The sequence below is a fragment of the Daphnia carinata genome, chromosome 7 (assembly GCF_022539665.2).
Source record: "Daphnia carinata strain CSIRO-1 chromosome 7, CSIRO_AGI_Dcar_HiC_V3, whole genome shotgun sequence".
NCBI classification, from domain to species: Eukaryota; Metazoa; Arthropoda; class Branchiopoda; order Diplostraca; family Daphniidae; genus Daphnia; species Daphnia carinata.
This window is the reverse complement of record NC_081337.1, coordinates 165,672-193,023: the sequence shown is the minus strand read 5'-3', so window position 1 is coordinate 193,023 and position 27,352 is coordinate 165,672. Positions and strand designations below refer to the sequence as shown.

The following is a 27,352-nucleotide window of genomic DNA, read 5'->3' as shown; positions in this document are numbered from 1 at the left end:
AACTGACTTTGGGCACAATGGACAAATATGGGTCGAAACTTTTGTGAACATGAATTATTTACATTTCTTGTGTGCTATCTGTTTCTTCTCCTGCGACCATTTCTTAATCGTTTCGTTCTTCTTTCCCTTGCCACTTGCCAGATTGAAACAATTAGTTTTCTGTGAGCATTAGTTACGTTTGCTTCTTCTTGGAAGATGCACAACGATCAATGTAAATAAAACATTCATTTTTTCTAAATGCCCAAATTTTAGAATGTCATCAGCCTAGTGAATATGGCAATGTACGTTGAATGAAAAAAAAAATCATCATAAAGAATTTTGCACTATTTTACACCATGATTATCAACTATTTGACGCATTTGTTCAACCAAATTGTCATACAAACTTTGAAGAGGCTCCCTTTAAAAATTTCCGTCATGGCGGCTTTCACAGTGTACTACAGATATTGATTCAGGCTGATGGCTTTCCATCGCGGTAATTCATTTAACGATTTTGGCTTTCACGTGAAATTACAAAGAATAAAATTGGCACCTCTTACCAATAGGACCGATATGCGATCCGATATGCATGAATCCAAAGCCACAAAAGCTTTCTCATCTCAAGAGCTTTCTCACACCAAGGAACGCGAAGTGCATACAGTCAACGGCAAACGAGCTAATCATGTCGATGCCTAATTCTACTAAAATAGATGCACTATTTTGGTGACCATTTTGAGATTTGTTTTCATGGAATTGAGGCGGAGCCGATGTTTCTAACAGTACGCCCTGTACCGCCCACTTTCCGTAAACTTCACACTTAGGGCAACTTTCATAGACTGTATAAATTTTAATACATTTTTTCAGGGCAATTGCTGAGCATCACAGGTGAATCCAACGACCAAAATTTTAATTATTTTCCCTTTACGGCAAAAACCGGTACGCTGAAGTTGAATGAACTCATTGACGCAATCTTCAAGGTAGGCCTAGTCGTATGCGTTTTTCGGCTTATTTTTAACATGATAAAGCCCAAATAAAAACAGGGGTTAGTTCCCCATTTCACTATTAAAAAATCTGGAACCCTTTGCTACCGGAGGCACGTCTGTGTTCACCGTAAAGCAGCTAGAACTCTTTCAACTTGAATTTTAAAAAATGCGAACTGTATTTGCTTAACATAAAATGTCACGAGCAAGCCTGAAGTGAAATAATGATCTAGCTCTATTACTCTAAGAACGTTTAAGGATAATTCTGCACGTTTACTCGGCTCCAATTCCGAGTAATATTCACGACTCGCTCAGAATCAACAAAAAGATTCCATAAAATCTCTCCTGATTTATCCAACCAACAACGTGGCTTACTGTTTTTCTCCAGCCAGAGCAGCCACTGTTAATGACTTAAATGATTTAAAAAACAGCCAACATGCCTTCCTCATTTACAATTACTCCCATCTTTTTCTGGAAGCCCGCTTTCTTGCTTTGATTTTTGGCTCGAGTCTTTTGACAGTATAGTGGATGGTCCAGGGTGGTCTGAAGAGAAGACTATTCAGAGGCTGCGAGCAAAATTAACAGATAAGGTCTTTGCAGCTATCCAAATGTAAAGCATTCTCCTCGTTGGGTGAATGACTTTACGGATATTAAGACAAATTTTAAATAAAGAACTCGCGAGGAATTTTAGCCACAACGATAAATATATTCTCTAGGTTAGGTCATTATAATACAAATACGGAAATAAAGTGGTGTGATGTGGATTACGTGTATGAGCGTCGCCCGTGCAGAAAATAAAAAAATGTGTTTTAAGTGGCGTGATGTTTATAACGTATGGCTGCGTCGCATGTGTGAGTCATCTGGCAGGTGTTTATCTAGGTCATCCGTGTTGCACATATTGTGTTGCAATTGTAAAGTATACATTACCTGGACAATTAATAAAGATGCGAAGAAGGGAAATATATCGAAGATGTATATTTAGTTTCGTTACATTTATTTCACCCACCACGAAGAAGTTTTAACAATTATTGAGAAAAAAAACCATATCAAGGTGTCATCTTTTAAGTGTTGTGTAGATTCGTTGAAAATCCGATTTGTTTCAGCATTGTATATGAAGGAGAAATCATGTCAAGCAGAACAAGTTCAACCAAGGCGTCCAAAAGACTTTTTGTATCGTTTCACACGTTTCGTATAAAATCCGAAACTGCTCAGCTGATTTTATTATTTTCTTTACACTAACGTTTTCAATGTCCACCCTTGTAGTATGCACCCTTTAGTGGCTGATTTTTTTTTTTACTCACTTAAATGCATAAGAAAAAGAACTAAAATTTAAGTAGCTCGCAGTGGATCTTTTTATTTGATAAATTTTTCAAAAAATGGCCGGTTTCCCTACGTTAAAAGTTTTTTATATTAAGTTCATACATGCTAAATTGATACAATTGATTATTAACGTGTTTCTAACTTACTACCTTCTAAGTGCCTTTATCGAACTTCAGAAGTAAAACGTTTGTTCTAAATATCAGAACATGTACACCTTCGCTCTAAGTTACATGCTCCCAATGATTTGTACACAATGAAGACCTCTAGGGAAAACAATGGAACTCAACTAACGGAGCTTCAACAACTCCGGGAGCTCCTCCAATAGAGACTCATCGAACTTGGTTTCGCAGCGGTGTTTCATACTGAATATACATTATACAAATATAAATTTCAACAATCTAAAGAACAACCGATAACATAACACAAAGTATTTGAAATACATCTCAATTACTTTTCCCAGTAGCCAGCCCAAATGATGTCTCTGCACTCAGAATAGTGTCATACTGGACTTTACTTTGTTAATGAATTTTATTGAATTTTAAGAAAGAATACAAGACATAGCAGAAATGAGGAATAACTACACTTTTACTTAACCTGAACGTGAAGAGAACTGTAGGAGAACTTGAAGAACACGGGAGAACTTAAGAACTAACTTAGGGCTAAATATGTATGGGCTTTTATACCCTCGTGAAGGATATACGCCCCATCGCTAGGGTTTCGTGAATTCTAGGGATAACTATCTGTTACTGATTATCGGCGTGTTGCAACATCTTCTTTTCAAGGGAAGCTGTGTTGCAAGCAATTCAAAAGTTGGTTGTCACGTCTTTTCAGAAATGACAACCACGTCACTATTTTCTCCTCGTGACAATAGAATTTCATAAGCTGGCTGGGTTGCCTGGTGTCCTAGGTGTTTTGGATGGAACGTATATAAATATCAAACTTCAGAAAGAAATCTGAAAAACTATAATAATCGTAAGTTTTCTCATTCGCTTATTCTGCTTGCTGTTCGTCCATCGTTCAGTCAGTTATACGTTTTTTGGTTTTCTGGCAATTGCTCACGATGCTAGAGTTTTTCGATGCTGACTTAGGAGCTATTATTTCTGAAAATTCTTATTCGCTTTTGCCAAATCGTTCAATCAGTTACACGTTTGCTGCATTTTTTGGAAGTGCTCATGGTGCTAAAGTTTTTTTATGTTTTGATTTAAAAGCTATTACTTCTGAATATCCTGATTCGCTTTTCCCAAACCCAGAATTTCAGATTTTGTGAGACTCGGCGTTCCCGTGTACCCCACATATTATTCCTGTGTCTAATGCAACAATTGGAACTTGCGTTTTTGTTTATTGTTTCGGGGTTTCAAGTTTATTTTAAAATTGGCACCAACACATTACAAAAATTTGCACATAACTAGTACATGTGATGGCTACAAGAGAACTCTCTTTTGGGAAGCTCGGGTGGGGTTTTATACTGCGTCTTGGCTTGGGGACGCTAAGGTTAGCGTGGGCAATAAAGCAGCGAAACGGTGTCAAAAAGGGAAACGAGGTTAACAGATGAGCTTGGTTTCGTTGACACCTCGGTCAACCGGAAGAAGGTAATAAAAGGGGAGATCGTAGAAAAAAGGTCGAGTGAGGTGGGGAGATAGCAGAAGGCAATATGCGGGTCTTCCAACTAACTTAATTTTATCTTGAAGTTCTTAAACTAAGCCCAGGTTTGCTAACACAAAGAAAAAAGTGATTTTGAAAGAAAATGGTCTAAAACACGCATTATCGTTGAACATACGTTGATTTAAAAAACACTTGACGCAGGTTATAATATGTTCATGCCCATGTTCCAAAAGCTGTATGGATAACACCGTGTTGATGTGCATTATATAACTTTCTAATAGACAGTGGTGAAAGGATTGTCAGTTACCGATTGCAACAAGAAACTTACCATGAGAAGCTCGATACAGGTGTTTATGACTGGTTTCATATGCAATTAGGCTTTCAAAAACGAAACATCACGGACGTGATGGACAACCGTGAAAACCCCAACATAGAATGACCAACATACTTGGTTACAAGCAATGTATTTTCTATTACTGCAAAGATGTTTTATAAAATGTTGTACGACAAACGACGTTAATTGGTAATAGTCAGTAAAATTACATGCTTACCCTATAGGGGGAAACCGGACCCATCTTGGACAGTTTCGGTTTTACTCCATTATCTACCACCCCACTTACGCGAAATTTCGAAAATTTGTTCGAAAATGAATTTAGAACGTTTCCGACACTTAACATTTTTTTTTCAAAAATGTTATGTAAATTTTTTAGAATTTATAACGCTTTTTATTTAACGGTGAACTTGGGGCGAATCGGGGTGACTTTGGACGGAACACTGTCCCACATAGATCGGGTCAATAGAGCTAGAATGAGTTTTATTAAAATTTTACTTTTCTTTCTGTTTTCTTGCTGTTAACTTAGTGAACAATTAAAATGCCGTCTTTATAAAAGATTGCCTGAAATAAAAGACTTTTATTATCCCTGATACATTTTCATTTTACTGATAGAGCAGACATAGGAGGAGGTGGAGCAAACACAATATCGATAATTTGGTTATTTTGATTTTTCAGTTGATATACTTGATTCTTTATTTGTAATGTCGTGGCTGCGTCAGCTGACGAAACTTTGAAAATGTGAGAAGTTATGAAAATACGCGTAATTCACACATGCCGTTTCTACAACTTGGCCCTAAAAACAGTTTTTGCAGTAAAACTAGTGTGTTGATAGTTGAGTGACTAATATTATTTTGACGTCATCATCAGAAAATCACCGATAAGGAACAAAGAAAAATACAGACTTTCCTCTTTTTTAAAATAACTCAATAAATAATTTAGAAACCAGACTCAAACTTTAACACTATTTAAAAAACCTATTTCGAACAAAATGTATAAGTATTATATTTTTATTGTGATTACTTATATTTTTCGCGGCACTGTACAACGTGGTACGGTGTTCAAGATGGGTTCGGTCTTCCCTACTGTAGGTTGAATGATTCTACCGAACTATCTTGTCGCTGCAGCTTTTAATCAAATAAAACCAACTAAAAAAATCCCTACTAATACACTACGTTAATTTAGTTAAAATGATATGGATAAGCTGAAATCTTTAAAAAAAATTCTTCAAACAACTTTATAGGAATTATAAGAAGAAACTGAAATAGCGTGGTCACGCCGTAAGCCATCATTTAGCAGAACACGGTATTCGAATGTTTGTTGACTAGCATGCTACTCAACAACCATTGGCACAAAACAAATGAAAAAATAGTGCAAAATTCCCTGTTCTTAGGCTAATGATCAACCAAATTTTCATTAGCGTGCGCACCGATTTTATCGCTCTCATCTATTAGTCCTCGCAAGACATCCGACGCTGTATGAGCTCCTGATAAAAGGCGCGAAAACGATGGGTGTTCGGACACTAAGGAGACAATTCAGACACCTACTCCAATTATACGTCAGTCATGCTACAACAGAAAACTAAGGTGAGACCTGAAAGTGATTTGTGGAAGAATTTGTTGCCTAAGAAACGTTGATTTCTTAATAAGGTAGCTAAGTCAAAAACATCTATTAGGTACAGTAATAGTAATCTTGATATGTAATCTTATGGCCCGTGGCGATGGCTGATAGGCACAAGTCCCATGGTTTGAACTTTAATAAAACATAACATTAATAAAATATTTTCCAGGTGGGTGCAGCATTTACCATCTAGTTCAGAATCAGCCACTAGGCGTCTTTAGCTATGACGACCATGTATCACAAACAGGATTCACCCGAAGGTGTGCCGTTAAACGGAGAGTTGCTTCCCCTCCCTTGTACAGTTGCTGTATGTATGTTGCTGAAAAATCTGTCAGGTACGGCCCAAGGTTTTTAATATATATTTTTTTGTGGTTTTGGCGCTAGGGGGCTCGTAAGGCATACTTTGAAATCTACGTTTTCCGCAAACCACACATCCGAGTCCTAAATCGCATAGCAGACGGTCTTAGCTATATGTCAAAACGTCAAATGTCAAAAATATATTAAGTGTTAAGTGCATTTGTTAAATGGCTATGGTGGATATCAATACACTTTGAAGAAGAAAATTAATATTTAATCTTATTTTCTGTTCTTCTATTGGGATTTAGATGGGGAAGCTGTGATGTAAGAATAGCTATACTAGGACAGCAATTAATAGTAAAGGATGAGTACGTTACATCACAACTATATGCAAAGGTATTTTATTTTGCTCAATGTGAAGAATAATTGCATTTTGCAAAAGGTGAATGATGCCCGCTATCATTGAGTTGCAAATGTGGGAATGCAAATTAGGCTTATAAATTTTCTTGTTTTACAGGCATTTGTGTTTGTGTAGTTCTGAAGTCTTTTCATAATGAACTCGTGATAATTTATTGTTTCAAAAAATGTTTTATGAAACGAAACCTGTTTTAAATGTTACATAATATTTTCTAAGCTTTGAAACAGAAGTCAAGAATAAAATTTTTTTCTTTTATTTTCGGTTGTTCAGGAAACAAAATAAGACAAACGAAAGGTCAAGCTTCTTGGCCGAAATCCATTTAAAGGAAACAAACAGAGTAAACGGCGAAATAACCAAATAAATTAAGTAAAGACATATGACAAAAAAATTTCCGTTTCCGATACGGAGTTCAAGTTAAAGTGAAAAAGAAGTTAAAAGGTCTCTCCAATACACGTCACTATTGTTTTATTTTCCCAAAATCTTTCGATGAGGGCCATAAATCTTCTTTGTTTCCTGGCTGTTGCGCATTATAAGAAATTGTTTTTCCGAGATCCAACCAGATTTTTCAAAATAACCAAAAATCCCTGAAATTTTCCGACCACGGATGACGCATAACCTTTTCTTCCCCCCTGACTCACTCTTGCAGTGCATCCCTGTTGTCTGATGATTTTCCGTCCGTGAACGTAATACTGCGAATTTTGAGCTCAGCAAGCTGTTCAGGACCAAATTTGCCGTTGAACAATTCGATGATGTTACTGGATAATTGCCTACTCGACAAATAGATCCTATTCCGCCAGTCGCTGAAAACCAAGCCCACAGGAACTAAAAGGTAACAAAAAATAGAAATTTTTATGTTATACATTAGTAAAGCATGGTCATCTATAATATTTATGAGTTGCCCATTCATCGAGGACGATTTCTCGAAGACTTAAAGTGAAAGGGATTCAAGGGAGAATTGCTGTAAAAAAAAATTCTTTACAGAAGCCCAAAAAAATGCAAGATTCGCAACGGAATTCGTCAATTAAGATGTAGATTGGTGGGCAAAAATGACATTTAGTGATGAACATACTTTTGGATAAAGAATTTATTAGTTTCATTTTTCGTAATTTTGATTCTATATTTTTATTTTCGTTTAACAGTTACCACGAATGTGGTCGTGCCTTCGTTTATCGAACGAATGGAACGAAGCTCAACCCTAGCCCAGACATCCCGCGCTGATCATGTTCCGATGTCGATCGGATCGGCGATCAAATTTTGCCGATCATTTCTACCGATCATTTCTGTGCGCCATCTAATGGTGAAAATTCACACTGTTTAACGAATGTAGCATTGGCTGGATTGCCGGAGAAATAGGACCTGGAGAAATAGGACCCGGAGATTTAGGACCCCAAAATAGGACCTGGAGAAATAGGACCCGGAGAATTAGGACCCAATCATCAATCATATTTTGAAGGGTCCTATTTCTCCCTCATAAGGGTCCTATTTCTCCATAGTAATGGTCCTATTTCTCCTTGGGAAATAGCCCTAAAGCCCGCTGTTGTAAAGGAAGAACCGGACGGCTTATGTAGTTTTCCGCACTCCAAACCACGTTATCAATTGCTCGTGTAATCAGTCCATCATAACTTTTTTGTTTGAATTCATATTTATATTTTTTTTGCATGATTACACGCATTATCTATTGCTTTACACAGCTCATGTATAAAAGTTATATTTATTTTTACACAGTGTTTGATTTTTTGCCCTTGACCTTTCGTTAGTGGCGTTTCCAGTCCTAGTATCGCCCTCCCCCTGGCTGATATCCTTATTCCATGCGAATTCCCGGAGACGAGGGGCATGCTTTCCCTAAGTACTCCTTAATACACTGATAAATAATAAAAAAATTATATATATATAATTTAAGACAAGCACATTTTTTAATAAAAAAAATATATGCCGCAAAACCATAAATAGAGACCTACGTGGCAAGAACGAAAATAATGAGTTCCGCTCGGATCATTGAAGGCATGCCAGTGTATTGTTATACAAAATTATCATGGCACGGCTTGTAAATAATGGAACACGAGGCAGCTCATCCATGTCAATATCGGCAATTCATACGATAAGTTTGTTTTTTTCGCTAGTTTATTCAGTTTATGCTTTCCTTTCATTTTTCGTTTTCTTAATGTTGATTTATCCCTTTTCTGTTGTTGTTCCTTTCTCTTTTCTTGTTCTTCGATGCGTTCAACCAACTTCTTTCTCGTTTGTGATGTTGATTTTATTCTGTTTCTTAATTGGTTTATCAAGCGCGCAATCAATTCCACATTTTTTTTTAACCTATTGCTCTTAGTATTCTTTTATCTGTTATAATACAGAAAAGTAAAATTAGTTGAAGGTCTATTTTTTTTTTGTCGAAATCAAAGTTTACCTTGGCATCTGTTATTTTTCCTTTGTTTGTTTAGTTTCTTCTTCTCCAACTTATCTAACTTCCGTTTAAGTTGAGTTTTCATTTTATCAGAGTCCTGCTTTTCCCCTGAAATTGGATGGCATATGCTGGCTTGCCTTCCTTAAACAAAAAGATTATAGCACATACATACCTTACTAGCCTTTGTCCGTCCCAGGGACATCCCATCTACGTCCTGGCTGGCCGATCGGGACGTCCTATTCTGACGGCAGATGTACGTCACCAGGATGTCCTAATGTCCGGTTTTAGGGACGTCCACTGGAGGACGTCCTACGGACGTAATTAATTGGAAGTCCTGGTAACGTCCTTATTTGGGAGTACTACGGACGTCCTTAGTTGGACGTCTGCAGGATGGCAAATCCGTACGTTCAGTGAACGTACGTATTGGAACATCCGCGGAATGTTCGGATCGCGGCAGCCAAAGGACGCAAGAAAATTTGTTTAAATTAAAATAAAACCATAAATTTTTGGTAATTGATTTACATTTATTTTTACAAAATACAAACAATTAAACAAAAATTTAGCAGGTAACATCAAAAGCCTAAAAGGTCCCGCTTCTTCTTCACTGTCGGTGTAAATGAACTTGCCAGCTCTATCACTAGTTTTCGAACTGGCTTTTTTGGAACCAAGCTGTGTAATGGCTACATCGAAATCGCTGTCGACCGAGGTAATTGATGTTTGCGAAGGTGTTCTCACCTGGACGGAAAGAATAAAAAATGGGAAATTGTGATCGGCGTAGAAACTCGAACAGGAAGATGATTTGAAATACCGGTCTCTTCCATCTACTGTTTGTTTCAGTATCAGAGGCAGCCGATTCGGCACTGATGGAAGATAGCGAGCGGAATCAACGACTTTCGCCCCCATTCATGTACGTGCGTTTGTATGGGTTGTCTTCCTTTAAATGATTGGGACGACCAACGATTCCATTTTTATCCTGCAACCAAATAAATTCAACGCACACAGATTGAGAACTGTTTCCTTGTCATCGATAATTACGGAAAAGCCAAACCTTTTTCATTGCGGGGATGTTCGACTGTACGCCTGCTATGAGTTGAATGACTTGTTCAAAGCCTTCTTTTTGGATCGTTTCCCCACGTAAATATACAAGGTCATAGACATTGGAGCCATGATTGGCGTCAGTTCTGCTGGGGTGATAGTTTTTTGTAGATCAGACAGAGACAAAATCGCTGTTGCTTGTGGAAGGTTTGTTCTCGCAATCGAAAATACGATCGTGATAATTTCTCTCTTCGGCTGACCATGTAACACAAATTTCGAACCTACAGCGAAGAACAGTTTTTACTGACAACTCTGCATTTAACGAGATAAAATAATAAAGTTAATGAGAAGTATGTTCATACCCTCTCTAGGTCTTGTCGTAGCTGTACAAACAATTTCATACGTTCCATATCTTGCTGTTGTTGCTGACTTAATCTTTCCGTTTCAGTGGTTTTGGGCGGTAGCAATGGTCTGTCTCGGTTGGACTGGAAATTTTAGAAAAGAAAATTGATTGCTTGTAGTAGAGACACATGAATTTGGGAGCACACACCTTTCGTTTAAGAACCCAAAAGTTGAAAATTTGATCAACGACAACGACATCGAGATCAAGATCTAGCGTCCGCGCCGTTTCATTAATGCTGGCATGCTTATAAAAGTCCGATTCGATGAGTTGTAGCCTTTTCACACACAAGTAACTCTAAATAATTAAACGCAAAACGTAAAAATGTTTATGTATCCTATACTTTTGGGCACGGATTAAGTGCCTTTCTTCGACGGTCATTTCTTTTTTCAGCTTTCTAACGGATTGGGTGTTCTCCCCCCTCGCCTTCAACATGAGATCCCGTGATCCATATCCAATATTGATATCATGGAAATCAATAATAAGGAATAGTGTTACGTGCTCCTGGACATTTTCTTGGGCACTGCTCAGCGATGGTACCGATTTCGGTTTGCTACCTAAGACGATAATAAATTAATGTAGTTACTAGTTGAAAATGCATCTAAGTGAAATGATAATTAAAGAATGGCTCTCAGATACTATCTAGCAGGAAGATTAGAACGAAAAGCCTTTAAACCATAAAAATAAAATTAATTTAGATTCAATTACACATATGTGTCCATTCATAGCTGGGTGTGTAGTTGGTTTTCTCCTCAACAACAGAATTGGATGTCTTGCTTCTGTAAATTGAAATCCGTTAAAGCTCAGTACTTGCATCTTGAGATTAATGTCTTGACGTAACTAACAGCTGTAATGCTGTTATTTCATCTGAACGATAAGAAAAATGATTACATAAATTTCACGAACAAAAAATCTGTGAAAATCTAGATTACCAGAAGGATGATAGCTATAAGGCAGCTAACAAGTTGGTTCCCAAATGGTTCATGGTAAATCATGCTCTAGTTTCATGATTCTCCTTGAAAGTAACCACCTAAGAAACATTTCGGATTAGTAATGTGTGTCAAATTTCCAACTGCAACTAATAAAATTATGTCTACACTTTAAATACCTTTCCTTCCAAGTAAATTTTTTTCTTCTGTGGTGCTAATGCCAACATGAATTTGAAATGTACCAAAACTGCCAAACCTAGGTAATAGAAAATTTTTAATTTTACTGAAACTAGCCACTTACCTGTCAAACAAACACCGCTTACAATAAGCAACTTCAACGATTCATAGAATTGTAGGATGTTGACACTTCGAGCTTGAAACAGTCGTCTGCTTGTAGTAACCGTTGCCATATATATCGTAAAAAACAATATTTTGCGCAAGGGCAAACAGTGTTTTATTATGAAATTAACGTTTCTTAAATTATTTTTACATAATAATTTTCTTAGTTATCTGTGTATTAAGAGGTACTTATGTGCCCTCCCAAGAATCCTCATTGAGGCACGAAGAAAAAAAAAGTGAATAGCGACACTAGTAAAGGGCGGGTGATGGTAGGCCTGAAAACACCAGTAAGAAAATGTGAAATGCGAAAATCCAAATACTGTATAAACAAAATTACTTTTCTATTGAATGAGCTCTAAAAAGCAATAGAAAAAGCATATAATCCTGCAAAAATATTATGAATGTAAATTTTTTTAAAAAAGTTATAATGCAGTGAAAAGGCGTCATATTGATAACGGTGTTTGAAGTGCAGAAACCAATATAAGCCGTTCGGTTTTTTTTTCAACATATCGCAATATTAAGCCCATTCCACATTTAATTTTTTTAAGATGGAGAAATAGGACCTCAAGGCTGGAGAAATAGGACCCTCAATAGGGAGAAATAGGACCCTTCAAAAAATGTTTGAAGATTGGGTCCTATTTCTCCAGGTCCTATTTCTCTAGGTCCTATTTGTAGGTCCTAAATCTCCGGGTCCTATTTCTCCGGCTACCATTGGCTGTCACAGCCGCAATCACTGACGGCCATTGAGGGTTAACACTAATGTTGGCAGCTTCGATCAATTGGCATTCGACAGAAATAGTAGTGAAAAAGAGCCACGCGACTGCAAAATCTAGAGCTAGATGGCGAAAAATTTGATCGCTAAAAACGATGGGATCGCGATCAATTTTTTGGGATTGCCGATCCGATCTTCGATCTTTCTTAAAAGATCAGGGGTCGCCAAATTCTCGCAAAGACCATGGGTTCCCGCTCAGAACTAGTCATAGCTGTTGATGGCGACTGGACTAAGTATTAGATTACTATGTTTTGCTGAAAGTATAATAAAACGGATTTTGGAAACTAACTGGTTGTATTCACATTATGTCGAAAATCTAGAACTCGGACGCTTCACGCGCCCCCCCCCCTTTTTTCCCCTTTGTCTCCCCTTTTTTCTAATCATCAGTCGACGTCCTGCTGTTTCACCCGACTTACGTTCAGTGTTGCTCTCGTCCACTCATCTCAACATTTTCTATTCGTGAGTTGTGTTCGCCTCGAATAAACTTAGTGAATCTATCACACATCACAGTCACCAGTGACTGTCCACACATCTCGTGTTTTGTCTCTCGTGTTTTGTCCCTCGTGTTGTCACTCGTGGCTGCACACAGCACTACCCACGCCACTACGCAAAGGCTTAACTCGTGGCTGTCTTGCAATTTTTTTACTCCTGTCCGAAATATCTCTTAGTTGTTGTGGCAGTTCCACCGCCCAACGTGGTAGTAATCGTTCAGCTGCTACACGTATGGTGAACAAAATGGATGACATTGTTGCTAATAATGATCAAACTAGAGTGCAGAAGATTGATGAGCTTCGAAGGAAACTTGCCGATCTGGTGACGAAAATTGCGGCTATTAAAGCCCTTGACGATGCCCTTTCTATTGAAACGGATCCAGCAGATTTAGAAGCAGAGATGAGCGGCGCTGATAACACCAACCGAATTCTTCGTGACGCCAGAGACAACTTCGAATTTCAATTGTCAGCTTCCCAGTCTGAAGAAGATGCTGCTACAGCTGCGCCTGCTCCTTAACTTCCAGTCGTTCCTGTCGCGCCTAGTCAGTCAGCCAGGCCCTTCCAAAATTCGATTTACCTGTTTTTAAAGGAGACATTCTTCTATGGTCCAGTTTTTGGGACGTATTTGAAACAGAAGTAGATGCCAAAAGCTACAGTGGCGCCACAAAATTTAATTTCCTTATTTCCAAGTTCGAAGAACCGAAGAATGTAGTTACTGCTCATTTCAAGGCTCTCATCAATCTGCCCGTTGCAGCTTCAACCCGTAGCAGTCTACCCAGACAACACGCCTGGTTTTTTTCCGGGATAAAAGCCGTCTTTTCGAAAACGTCATGTAGGACCGGGAAAAGAGAGCTTTTATCAGGCCCGACTGGTTCTTCTTTGCCAAAACGTGCGGTCCGAAGCGCAATAAAAGAAACGGATTTAATCGGGCCCAAACAAGGAATATTCCACGACCCTACGCGGTTTAAAACGCTGTTAAAAAGACAGTTTTTTCGGGCCGAAATCAGGCTTTTTAACCAAAACACACATGGTCTGAAACCCAGACAAAACGCCTGTTTTTTTTCGGGATAAAAACCGTCCTAAATACATTATATAGGACCTGAAAAGAGAGCTTTTTTAGGCCCAAACTAGGTCTTCTTCACCAAAACGTGCGACCCAAAGTGCGTGCACAAAAAGAAACCGTTTTTATCAGTCCCAAACTAGGCATATTTCACGACTTTACGCGGTTCGAAACCCTGTGAAAAAGACGGATTAATGCCTTATCAAATAGCTTACGATAATCAAGCTATTGAAATAATTGTAAGCTAGAAAAAAGTGAGGAAAATATTTATATTAATTTAGCATAAGAAATGCTCAAAATAAGCATTAGTTATGATAGGACTTAAATATCAAATAATTCATTTCCTTAAAAAATTTGCAAATCATACTTAAGTTTGGAATCTAACAAAATTTTGCATTATTGGTTTAATTACTTTTGAGGGAACTAGAGTTTACCTTAATTTCGACTACATCTTTATGTTTTTTAAATCCTCTATGGGATCTGTTGTCGAAAAAAAAACGACATACAACAAGTCAAAAGCCGTAACGTCGATGGCACTGGAATCTTCTTGGCGTCAAGTGTATCACTCGTTGATTTCAGCAACAATTTATTGTTGCGCCCAAACGTCTGGAACTACTAGTCCAAACGTCGATAGCCAGATGTACTTTCGTCGTGAACCAGATGCCCAACTGTCGAGGAACAAAAGTCCTAGTGCCGGGAAACCTAGAGTCCTTTTGGCAACTAGCCCAAAAGACTCTGTCCCAGACCCGAGTTCGATTTAAGGCACAGAATCCTTTTTTGCACTTTGCCTTTAACGTTATGTACAAGCAGCCAAAAAACTATTATTGGCCCAATAAAAGACGTCTTTAGGCCCGACCAAAAGACGTCTTTGGGCCCACGTCACCGTACAAAAAACCTACAAATGCCCTTTTTTATCCCTGGTTTGGCGGTCATAAATACCAGAATTGGTCGCCTTTCTGAGCGTTTTTAATACGGTAGGCACAGTCCCATTGACTAGGACAAAAGACGTCTTAAAGACGGAACGGTGATGTCTGGGTCTGATCAGTTCGAATCCCATATTCGTGGCCTCGAAGCTCTCGGTACCATTCCTAACTCTTATGGTGATCATTTGGTATGCCTTCTTATTCGCAAGCTTTCATCCGATGTGCGCAGAAATCTTACGCGGCATCAAGGTAACACGGGATGGTCTCTCGACGAGCTCAGAGCGGCCATTAGACGAGAAATCGATATTATGAGTGACAGCTATGACCAATTTACACCTAAGTCGCCCTACAAAGCAAGTACTTTTCACAACATCCAATCCAGTTAAGAAGTTATGCCCTTACTGTTCGGGTGAACACTATCAATCACAGTCATTGACGTTAGAGGGCCATAAGAACGCACGAAGCTCGCCAAGGTCAAGAAGCTTTGTCTCAACTGTCCCAATGCAGGGCACTCCAACATTAAAGACTGCCCATCTCATTATCGCTGCCAACGTTGTCAACATCCACATCATACCAGCCTTCATCATGACAAGAATACCTCCACCAACTTCCTTGCCAAGCCTTCTTCATCTCATACTGGTTGTCTCCTGAACAAATCACACTCAAAGATCGTGGCAGCAATCAAAACCAGTTCAATGCCTTTCGTTTTTCTTAAAACCGCTGTTGCTACAGTTTGCTCTCATTTAGCCTCTCAGCTCGCTAAAAATTTGCCAAACTACATTTGCTAAAAATTGCAACTTGCCACCGGGTGAACGGACCTCCATACCGAGCTCCAGACTCAGCCAGTCTACCTAGTTTTCGCGTCCGTGGCGATAAGGCATTTATCGTGACCGGAATTGATCTTGCCGGCCCATTTCCCATCCGTGGTCTACCTGATCAGCAAGAATCAAAGGCATATATTTGCCTCTTCACCTGTAGTACTTCTCGTGCCATCCATCTTGAGCTGGTAGAGGACCTTACAACAGCTAATTTCATGTTAGTCTTTAGTAGCTTCATAACTCACCATTTCCAGCCGAAAATGGTACTTTCAGACAACGCAACCACCTCCGAAAGTGCCGCTCGAATGCTGAAAAGACTCTACGAAAGCGCCGAAGTCGTCAAATACCTTTCAGGCAGCCAAATGGAATGGCGTTTCATCCCAAAGCGCGACCCCTGGGTATGGTGGTTTTTGGAAACGCCTCGTCGGTCTCACCAAAGAAGCTCACCAAGAAGCAGAAGAAAATCGCCTCTTCAGATCCAATTCGAACACTTCGCGCCCCACGTCAAGCAGCCCTTGCCGCAAAGGAACGGATCCGGTTAATGGCGGAAGAATAATACACTCTCGGGCCGGGAGTATGTAGAAAATTACATTCACACTTAATTTTCTCTCTGATATTTGGCATCATTGTACGCCATTGTTTCGCAATCGAGAACTCGGACGCTTTACTCCCCCTTTTTTCCCCATTGTATCCCCTTTTTTCCTAATCGTCAGTCGACGTCCTGCTGTTTCACCCAAATTACGTTCAGTGTTTCTCACGTCCACTCATCTTAACATTTTCTATTCGTGAGTTGTGTTCGCCTCGAATAAACTTAGTGAATCTAAATCGGTGTCGTTATTTCTCACACATTAGTTTCAAAATACAAGTATTCCCCAGAAACCTCTAACGTAACATAAACTTTACTAAAAGCACGTATAATTAATCGTAATCGTAAGCAGAAATAATTGAAATAGAACACAAACTTGCAGGAAAAAAACATATGCTTTATACTTTCTTGTCTTGCATTATGAATTGCCAGAACTTGCGTATACGAAAATAATTATTACCTGTAGTTTTTACTCTACCTCATATTTTTACCGGAGGTTATGATAACATGAACCCTCCACCTGAACAATAATGTACAGTACCCACCCAAAGAATTTGATCATCCCCGTCTAATTATTGTGTTTTAACACGCGTAGGATAGGCCCTACGGTGTCGCACACCGGAATTTTTTTCCTATAGAAATATTGCGCACAAAATTATCGGGTTTGTTGCATTACAAAGATAAAGGAATGCTCTTTATCTTTCTAATTTTTTATTTAAAATCCGTTAAGGATTTTACGAAATAAAGCGTAGACATGAAATATTTGATCACCCCTAAAACAGCCACATAGATTGTCCCTGCCCGCGGCTTAGCCTTAGGATATGGGGGGTGGCAAAGGTGGGAGAAATAGCTACCTAAAAATATCAGGTAAATTTTTTGCCATATTCCGATAGGGGCGCTGATGCAGTGTTTCGCAAAAAACGCACAGCAGACTACTTTCTGTCTTGGGTTCCTTGTTTTTTTTCTATCATATCGCAGTGATAGAAATCAGTGTTAAAATTCAACTGGATTACAGCTTCGTACCCTTTAATACGTAAGGTAACATATTTTTGATTGACCGAAGTAATAATAATGAAGTTTTCGTTGCCCTAGATCTTGCATTTACAAATATCTGTAATTGAAGAATAGTACAAGAGTTACAATTACTTTAACGCTCGTTGAACGGTAAAACCACACATTTAAAAAAAGTTGTCTCAGTTGGAGGGTAATAAGGATTCGTTATTAGATAATGGCGAAGTGGATTTTTTCGGAAGATGGTGAAACAGCTATACATGACAGTACAGGGGACGTTTATATTTTAGGACCATTGACAGTTCCTAATGAGCAACCTCAATCTACGGAAAAGAAGCAAGAAGTACCCAAACAGTCTGTCGACTTAAGCTGTAAACCAGGAAATGATTCAATAACAAGCTCTGTAAAGTGTAGTACCACTGAAGGGACCAGAAAATAAATGTTCGGATTTTGAAAAGAATTTTATCTGTCGTGCTGTGGGTTTTTTAGTTTTTCCTTCGTCTACTATTTCTAATATTTATGGCATTAGGCCACAGTAATTCTAGATAATATTTTTAAATTATAACTTACACTAGGAGAGAGAGATGCTAAACAATAAGAAAAATCGCAGGTATTAAAAAGTCATTGTTCGATACTTCTGTATTAAAACTTAGTGTGGCCACCTTTAGCCTCGATGACTGCATCACAGCGGGACTTCATTGTGAAAATGTATTTCGCCAAAGTCTCGTTTGAAATTTTTGCCCAAGCCGTTTGCAAATTTTTCCACAAAGCATTCTTCGAGGTGTTAGGCATTTTGCGTATTTTGGAGTCAAGAAGATCCCAAATTTGTTCAATGGGATTGAGGTCCGGGCTTTGAGCTGGCCAGACCATCCGGATAATTTCACCTAAATCGTAAGCAAGACTCTCAGCGTTAACTCGAACTAATAACAAGATTCAATGACCTACACACCAGCTTGTTGTTTGTTATTTAAATACCCCCTACAAATTTTAGATCCATGTTTGGGATCATTGTCCTCTTGGAAGACAAACCCCCTTCCTAAAAGCCGCTTCCCCCCCAGGAAGGGCGTGACGAATCAAAATTTGGTGATAAGCCTAATAAAAATTCAATTAATGCTATATTAACGGACGTGAATAACAATAAGTTACCTTCGTGTCCATGATACCTTCGATTTTTTTCAGAGGTACGGCACCTTTTACAGATATAGCACCCCATACCAGAACACTACCTCCACCATGCTTAACTGTAGGTTGTAAGCAATTTTTCTTAAACCTATCACCTTCAAAACGGCGGACGAATAAGCGGCGTTTGCTACCAAAGATTTCAAACTTGCTTTCGTCAGAAAAAAGAACTTTAGACCACTGGTCTTGAGTCCAATTAACATGTTCTTTGGTAAACGCCAATCTTTTCAATACATTTTGCTTCCACAATAAAGGTTTTTTTGCCGCAACACGACCCCTAATACCCCAATTCAATAAACGGCGGCGAATTGTTGTTTTTGAAACGGTTTTCTCCCTGCCGCAGTTAAACTCTTCACGTATAACAGGCACTGTTTTAGTTCGGTCCCGCATACTAATAAGCAGAGTTGGGACGAGCGCGCTCTGAGCGAGAGCGAAAAACGAGCGCGCTCGCGATTTTCAGTGAGCGAGAGCGAAACGCGAGCGCGCTCGCGATTTTCAGTGAGCGGCGAGCGAGAGCCGCTCAATTTTAAAAAACGCGAGCGTGAGCTTGAGCGAAAGGCTAGTGAGCGAGCGCTCACACCGCTTACGCCATCTTTCGGCAGCAATTTAAACTGTTTTTAATATAGCAAAGAATTTGCGGGAACGACACAGTAAATGCGCAGACGACGCAAACAATTCTTTCAGTTTAACATTGTTTAGAGAGTGGGCAAGTACAATCTTTGGTTTTTTTTGCATGATTTAAAATCTTTAAATAATAAGATGTAATATAAATTTTTTGTTTGTTTTTCCAAAGATTGCGGTATTTATTATGGCTTCCAATTCAAGTAATATTCACGATGGAGAAGGCCGAGACGAAGACTATGAAAAAGAAATTTATGTTACTTCACATTCAGATTCAGAACCTTTTGATGACTCTTTGTGATACATCGTAAGTATAGTTAACTAAGTTCCATTTGTATTGTCATTTTCATATTTCTAATCTGCTGTAGGGTGAAGGAAAGTGAAATCAGTCAAGTTCGTGCTGATAGTGCGTCAAGTAAGTCAAGAATTCAACTGCCAGCCAAGTATTTCACATTCATGCACGACCAGATAAGTGGGAAGGGATTTAAGGTTAAATGCATGTTATGCCATAAGCATAAGACCAAGTACGGAAAAAATGGAAAGGCAGAGTACTTGTCAATAACCAACAACTCGGTGTTTAATGCTAAAAGGCATATTAAGGTATATACTTTTCAAAAGTGATAGCGTAATAAGATTAATATAAGATTTACTCCCAGTTTATAATGGTTTCATGTTTATCATTCCAGACTAAACACCCTTCCCATCTCTCTGATTTCATTGCTTCGTGGAACAATAAGAGAGAGAATCCGCATCTCAAGCTACAAACACTACAACAAAGAAAATGACACAAACCAAACTGAATGATCATTTGCATTCGAGTTTTCTCAAAATTTAAGCAAATAAGAGTCCAAGAAGAACTTGACGAGGCGATCTTGGTAGCAAACAATGTATTTCTTATATATTTCGAAACAGGACAATATATTTTTCATTCATTTTTTATACAGAATCATGTCATCGCAGATCTTTTGCCATTAAGCGAAATCGAAAAAGAAGGATTCCAGAAGCTTATTGGGGGATTGATTGGCCCACTTGTCATCAAAAGTCGGCGTTCGATGATGGAGATTTTAAATCAAAAATTCGCAAGAACTAAATCAAACCTTATTTCAGAACTTGAAAAGGTGGATTATGTTTCCACCACAGCTGACTGCTGGACATCCCACCGCAAGAGCTTTTTGGGAATGACGGTTCATTGGCTAGGGGAAGGAAAGGACGCGAAAGAGATTATCCGTCGAAGTGCTTGCCTTGGTGTTCGGCGACTTTATGGAGCACACACTTACGATGTGCTTGCCAAGGCAATGGCAAATCTCCATGCTGAATTCCGGATTAGCAACAAAGTAAACATCACCATTACAGACAACGGGTCGAACTTTCTAAAAGCTTTCAAGATGTTTCCATCTAAGGAAAAGGAAGACTTACCAGGAGCTTCGTGTGAAGAAGATGACTTAATTTACGATGAAGATGACAGTGAAGACGTCATTTACGTTGATATTGGTTTGATTTTGGATCATCGCAACGACATTCCAGTGCATGTAGAAAGCGGCGAGCCCTGTGGCTTTGCGGTGTCGATGCAAGAAAGTGAGTTAAAAACAACTCAAGATGAGATGGAGTTTGAAAGCGATAGTGATATTTGCGACGTTGAAGGTAGAATTTTTCTTCCTCGTCATTTCCGCTGCACCTGTCACTCCTTAAATCTGATCGCCACAGCAGATGTCAAAAACATCACCAATCGTCAATTTACAAAATTGAAAAAAACAGTTGGATTTAAAACTGTCTGCCGTTTGGAACAAACAAAGTCGGAGTTCCCTAGCTTCTGATTTCATAAGAAAGATAATAGGTGAGTTATTCGTTATCCATAACATAACACGGTGGAACAGCTATTACAACGCGATGTGCAAAGTGCATTATTTCGTATCGAAGAAAAATGAAGAACTTCAAACAATTTTTGAACATTTCAAGCTTAAAAAACTGTCAGCCGCTGAACAAGAATTCCTTAAAGAGTTCATTAGTTATGAAGCCAATTTCTCAAGCCTTGGACGTGTTCCAATACGAAGAAGCGATGTCATTGGGATGTGTTCTTCCTGTCATTACAATATTGAAGGACAAACTTACAAGTCTCCAACAAGATAGATGTATCGTCCATTGCATTCCACTTGTCAATTGCCTGTTCGATGGTGTAAATAGAAGATTCAACACCTTGTTTGACGACGACCATATGCGTCTAGCGGCTATCAGTGACCCGCATTTTAAGCTATCTTGGGTTCCAGAAGAATAAAAAAACAACGATATTGCTCTTCTTAAAAAAGAAGTTCAAAGGCGTGCAAATGTAATAGTTGAGTGAGTATAGCGTTGTGCAATTATTCGTTGATCTAGTTAATTGAAATGTCTTTTATTTTTCTGGTTTAGCGCAAATGAAAGTACCTGCGATGAAACAAGTCAAAGTGATAGTTCACCATCCAAAAAGAAATCTAACAATCAGTTTTTAAACAGCCTAAGAAAAAGGGCCTCTACCGAAATCGGGGAAGTAGATCGGTATTTCAATGATGTCGCCGGTTCTCTGGAAGATCTAAGTCGTTTCCCGACGATTAAACAGATATTTATGTAACATATTTTATTCCTAATACTTTCTTTGAAATTATTTAGCCGATGCCTAATCTATGTTTTTCTTTAAATAGGGAATACAATAGCGCGCTTCCATCATCTGCTGCCTGCGAAATACTTTTTAGCACGACTGGTCTCATTTTTGTTCCGAAACGGTCAAACTTATCGGATAGCAATTTCGATAAGCTGGTTTTTCTTGAAACAAAATGGAATGTCGTCGAGGAACTGGCAGAGTTGCCCTTCAAAAACTACCTACGTAGCAAAAACATTTTGATGCATCTTTGTGCCAAAAGTTCCCCTTTTGTTTTGATGTTCTGTTGTAACAATATGTTCTAAACGCTATATGGCGTATCCAGAATGATGCGTGATCAACACTGTTCAATACACTGGTGCAGTTAAACATTTTTTATTTACTAAGTTTTTTGTGGATGCGCTATGCTTTATATTTGCAATATTTTAATAGAAATTATAGGCGGATCAAAATGCATGTTTTACGCGGTTTTTTTTTTCGAAAAAGAGCGCGAGCGAAAAATGAGCGAGAGCGCGCTCACTTTTTTTTTGGCGAGCGAAAGAGCTTTTCCGCTCACTTTGAAGCACTGAGCGGAAAGCTCAGAGCGCGCTCCATTTCAGTGAGCTACTCCCAACTCTGCTAATAAGTTTAATGAAGCGCTTGTCCGAATCCGAAAGAACTTCATAGCGGCCACGGTCAGGTCTATCGTTATTCGAATTCGTTTCATTAAACCGTACGATGGTGTACTTAACGGTGCTATACGGAAGACTTAATGTTTTGCTCACTTTCCTAATGGACTCTAACGTTTTGTACGAATGAATAATTTTTCCCCTCTCCTCCACACTTAAATGTTTCTTCGTAACCATGTTGGTTTTCGTCAAAAGCCTACGCTACACTAAAAATTTCATGGTTTTCGTTCCCTGGCTTTGAAACATAGTATTCTATGCAAATAAGAATGCGCAAATAAGTTTTCGAAGCGAAAAAGTTTTCCTTCGCTAATTAAGGAAAAATATGCATGCATCAGCGCCTCTATCGGAATATGGCACAAAAATTTACCTGATATTTTTAGGTAGCTATTTCTCCCATCTTTGCCACCCCCCATATCCTAAGGCTAAGCCGCGGGTAAGGACAATCTATGCGGCTGTTTTAGGGGTGATCAAATATTTCATGTCTACGCTTTATTTCGTAAAATCTTAACGGATTTTAAATAAAAAAATTAGAAAGATAAAGAGCATTCCTTTATCTTTGTAATGCAACAAACCCGATAATTTTGCGCGCAATATTTCTATAGGAAAAAAATTCCGGCGTGCGACACCGTAGGGCCTATCCTACGCGTGTTAAAACACAAAAATTAGACGGGGGTGATCAAATTCTTTGGGTGGTGACTGTATATTCACATAACTACAGTTAAATCCTTAGTCTGAAATAATGTAATTGGAATACAAAAACTTGTATTGGAATATAAATTGTATTATCCTTTCGGGGAAATCGGAAACATCACAATCGGAACAACACAAAGTTTACTCTTCGATAGACATTTCCTTTTATTGTGTTACCACAAAGCCCAACAAAACAGAAGTTTACTTTTGATATTTTTACTTTTTTTATATTTTCTACTCCTTCTAATCCCTGAAAAGTAGAAAAAGATAAATTAAGATAAAACTTTAATTAAAAAATTCAACACCTTTACTTTTTTGCACAATGTATTGTTGGACAGACCGGACCCATCACACAACAGTTTCGGTTTTACCTCATTATTTACCATCCTACTTTTACGCGAAATTAGTCAAATTTGTTAAAACTGAATTTACAACGTTTCCGCTACTCGCTGAATTTTTTTTCAGAGATGGAATATAATTTTTTAGAATTTATTACCATTTTTATTTTGCGGGGAGTTTCGACCGATTCGGGGGTACTTACTTTGGACGGGGTCAAAAGAGGCAGATTGTGTTGTAATACATTTTAATTTTTTCTACTTTTTCAAACTAAATTAGTGAACAATTTAAATTTAGTCTTAATAAGCTGTTACGTGAAATAAAATACTTTTATTATACCTGAAAAGTTTCATTTTATTGATAAGGGTCTTCCTTATAGGAGGAGGTGGAGCCAACACAGAATCGATAATTTGGTAGTATCAATTTTTCCGTTGGTTTTCCCTGATTGGCCTTCGTCATGTCATGGCGGCGTCTGCTGCGTGAAATTTTTAATCACTCTTTGATTTATTGTGAACCATATTGTCGCAACATTCGACTTACGTACAGGTATCATTGATAATTTGTTGTCTATTAACTTCATAAACATTTGTGGGGGTGAGATTCTAGTTTGAATAAGGTAACATTACGCTATATGAGTGAATGTGTTACGATTATCTCACCTAGCATTAACTTATCATGATTGGCGGTGAAATAGGACTGAAACGAAATAGGACTGAAAATTTCCATTTTTTTTATTTTAACAATTTTTAGAATGCCAGAACTCGAACCGTTGCCTATCCGTTCCAAGCCTGATACCCTGTGTCAGGGTTCGGCCCAGCACTAGTGAAATCAAAAATGTACTTACGGTTTGCGATTCCATTTTAATTATCCACAATATGAAGGCGACTCAGTATAAACAATACGCAGCTGGGCAGGAACAGAGGGGGCCGCTGGGCAGGAATAGAGCAGACCCCTGGACACGATCGACAGATGCTTAGGCAGGGAAAGCAATCCATATCCGAAAACTCCATACACAGCACATACACAGCACGACAACCATGTAGATCTAAATACTGACTGGCTGAAATGCTGAAACCGCATGTGAAAATTGGGAAGTTAAAACTACCATTATTTACCATTTCATTAGTCTTTCCCTAAACACCCGTAATTGCTTTCTTCCCAAAAATCTTTTTAAAGAATAACTTTCATTATTGAAGCATTTTTTCGCACAAATATAGCTTAAATATTACTGGAAATTTTTTAAGTAAGTTTCGAATAATAATTGCAAATTATGTCATCTACTTCTGTGTTAGAATCCTCCTCTTGGTAAAGAAGTTGAGGAATAGTTAAAATGTTAAGTCACAAATAATTTATTTCTCCCCCATCTACCATCTTCTACCAGCTCCTCTGTCATCCATTCTCTTGTATCTCAACAGTTCTTCTTGCGCCTGGTGAGGCACTTGCTTTCATACAGCTGAAGATTCATTAACATTTTTCTACTATTCATAGTTAACGTAAATGCAAATGTTACCAAAAATCTTAGACGAAAGGAAACCACAAAGAATCGAACACAGGACTACTCTTGTCACAGCTTAGAGCGTTACCGATATGGTAAGTCTTGCTTTAGTTAGTTGTTGCTGATAGTTGTATGAGCAAGTACAACATGAGTGCAACTGGGTAAGTTAGTTGTGCCCAAATAAAGTGCGAAAAAAGTAATAAATATTTCTGGTTTTGCCGGATTGGTGGCTCATCGGTCCTTCTGGAACAAAATAAAATAAATAGGACTCTTTCTAAAGAGAAATAGGACTAATGCCGAGGAGAAATAGGACTGATGCCATGGAGGAATAGGATTGTCTAAAAGATTTTAAAAATTAGTCAGTCCTATTTCTCCCAGTTCTCTTTCTCCAGTAGAAATAGGACTAAAAATTTCCAGTCCTACAGTACCCACCAAGTTATTAGGCACACCTCCTCCATTTACGTGTATTCTTATGGCGCTACGGTGTTTTTTAAACTCCCATTGCTATTTAATGGATACAGGTAGATTTTTTTTTTTAAATTTTTGCTGATCAGATTAGGTCGTGATCTACAATTCACTAATACTTAGTTTTTTTGTAGAACTTACCCCTAAGGCTCTAGCTCCTCGTTCACGAAATAGGCACACCCGGTATTTCCCCATAAGCGTAATGCTAAGACTAGGTTTTTGAAAATTTTATATAAAATACTTAGAGGTGAGCTAAAAAAAATCTTTTTTCCCAAAAGATATAGCATTTCTTACTTAATATAGATGTAATGTTATTTTTTCAAAAATAATTTTTCTCAATACCCCTTCCTATCCCTTGAAGTTAACTCCCTTCTAAGTTTTGGGACGGAATGTGTACTTCACACTTGGTCACCAGAGGCGCAGCAATGCAGCTGTTTTTTGTTTGAACATCATGCATTTAACACAGAATCAAATTATTTGTGATATTTTTTTTTATTTCTAAGAATTTTTAATAAACAGTACAAAGAGTGAATAAAACTTTGTCTGCTCTGATTGATAGCCATTATGTTTTTTAAAAACCCCCCAATTTCAAACATTAACAGCAAAAAGCTGCACTACACCGCCTCTGGTGAACAAGTGTGAACTACACTTTCCGTCGCAAAACTTAGAAGGGAGTTAACTTCAAGGGATAGGGAGGGGTATTGAGAAAAATTATTTTTTTGCCCTCCTATGTTACTGATACACCAGGTAAAAATTTAATTAAACATCATTAAATATTACTGTTGGTTTTATAAGTATAGCAACTTGTAATTTCTGTTTGAAACAGCTCCAAAAGCAGAAAATAATCTGCTTTCCAATTAGTCACACGACATTGATATGGAAGTTTCCACGTACAACACCAAAGCTAAAATTGCAAGCATGGATGAACCCTTCTCAACTACGGCAAATAACCCTTGCACTTCAGGTTTCAAGAATGGTATGCTCACCATAAATTAAATTTACTAACTCTTTTTCGTTTAATAGATGCCGATAACTGCCCTATATCATCGTTGTCTTTAACATATGGTATACTACACCGCATGTTATCCCAGAGCATGTCAGACCATACACGCAAGTTTCCCAAACACACCAGCTGCTCCACGCAAACGAAAGAATGACCGTTTGGGTAGGACACGGATTATAACTGATACTTCGGAAAAAGAGAAAATTGATGAAGAGCAAAGAAAAAAAGACGAAAAAGAACAAAAAAAGGCAAAAAGAGGAAGAACAAAGTTGTTGTCAGGGAATATTATGAATCCTGCTGTTAATACGGTTGCAACAAAGCCGACGAAATCAAAAATAGAAAAGGAAAACTCGTGCAACATGAAAGTTGCAATGATTATGCACCTTCTGTGATCTCTAATCAACAATCTAGTCTTTCTCATCGCACACGAGCTGGTCGAATTGTTCAACGTAGAATGATTGTGGACGTGTAGTTATCTTTCGTATTTGTTTTCTAATCTCATTTGCCAGATTATGTCGTAACTAAGGTGCCTTTACAATTGGATGTTCCTTTCCTCGACCTCTTTGGTCAGCATTTAAAAATATCTTCAAAAAAAATGTGATTAGTTATGAAAAAAATATGTAAATCAAAGTAAATTAATACAGAAAGCTTAAAGTACAGTCTTTCTAAAAAAATGTGTTTTCATTTTAGGTAAAACATGTACAGGAGGTTGCAGTGAAATGTGTCAGGTTTGGCAAACAAAGCATAGGGAAAACCGCCACATTTTTCTGCAATATTACTGTAATAAGCATTAGTTATATTCTAAATGTTTCCTTAAATTGCAAAATTTCAAATTTTCCCACTTAGATTTGGCCCATCCCATGCACGCCCATTTGGTGTCCAACATCACCCCTGCCGTTTGTACAAATTGGCCCCAAAAAATAACTTTCGCAGAATAAATGATTCTGTTGAAAGT

The 27,352-nt window shown here is 38.2% G+C and overlaps 2 protein-coding genes and 1 long non-coding RNA gene across 5 annotated transcripts in view; 1 reads left to right on the top strand and 2 right to left on the bottom strand.

Annotated features, from left to right (window-relative positions):
• Positions 1-27,352, top strand: part of LOC130701879 (uncharacterized) — a 46,092-nt gene that overhangs the window by 6,750 nt on the left and 11,990 nt on the right. The gene's annotated exons all lie outside the window — the stretch shown is intronic.
• LOC130701881 (protein Jade-1-like) lies at positions 9,451-10,800 on the bottom strand. Of its 2 annotated transcripts, XR_009004202.2 has the most exons (6): positions 10,726-10,800; positions 10,533-10,659; positions 10,345-10,467; positions 9,996-10,263; positions 9,756-9,920; positions 9,451-9,682 (listed from the first exon to the last, which is right to left on the bottom strand). XR_009004202.2 is itself a non-coding variant. In XM_057523673.1 (4 exons), exons 1-4 carry the CDS (start codon positions 10,761-10,763, stop codon positions 10,123-10,125), a joined length of 429 nt encoding a protein of 142 aa, XP_057379656.1. In that variant the 5' UTR covers positions 10,764-10,794; the 3' UTR covers positions 9,995-10,122. The 2 variants fall into 2 exon arrangements, 1 of the variants encoding a protein (XP_057379656.1); XM_057523673.1 differs by lacking the exons at positions 9,451-9,682; positions 9,756-9,920 and having other exon boundaries at positions 9,995-10,263; positions 10,726-10,794.
• Positions 10,799-11,677, bottom strand: LOC130701885 (uncharacterized). 2 transcript variants are annotated; one of them, XR_009004204.1, is made up of 5 exons: positions 11,635-11,668; positions 11,491-11,567; positions 11,315-11,412; positions 11,091-11,249; positions 10,799-10,939 (listed from the first exon to the last, which is right to left on the bottom strand). It is a non-coding gene; the product is annotated as an uncharacterized LOC130701885 (long non-coding RNA). The 2 variants fall into 2 exon arrangements; XR_009004203.2 differs by having other exon boundaries at positions 11,491-11,677.

Bases quoted from the DNA above. Each gene is read 5' to 3' on its own strand.
- LOC130701881 (XM_057523673.1), bottom strand. From the start codon at position 10,763: ATGACCGTCGAAGAAAGGCACTTAATCCGTGCCCAAAA. The intron at 10,468-10,532 runs GTGTGTGCTCCC...TAAAATTTCCAG, and splicing joins TTTGGGTTCTTAAACGAAAG to TCCAACCGAGACAGACCATT. The intron at 10,264-10,344 runs GTATGAACATAC...TCTTCGCTGTAG, and splicing joins TACGACAAGACCTAGAGAGG to GTTCGAAATTTGTGTTACAT.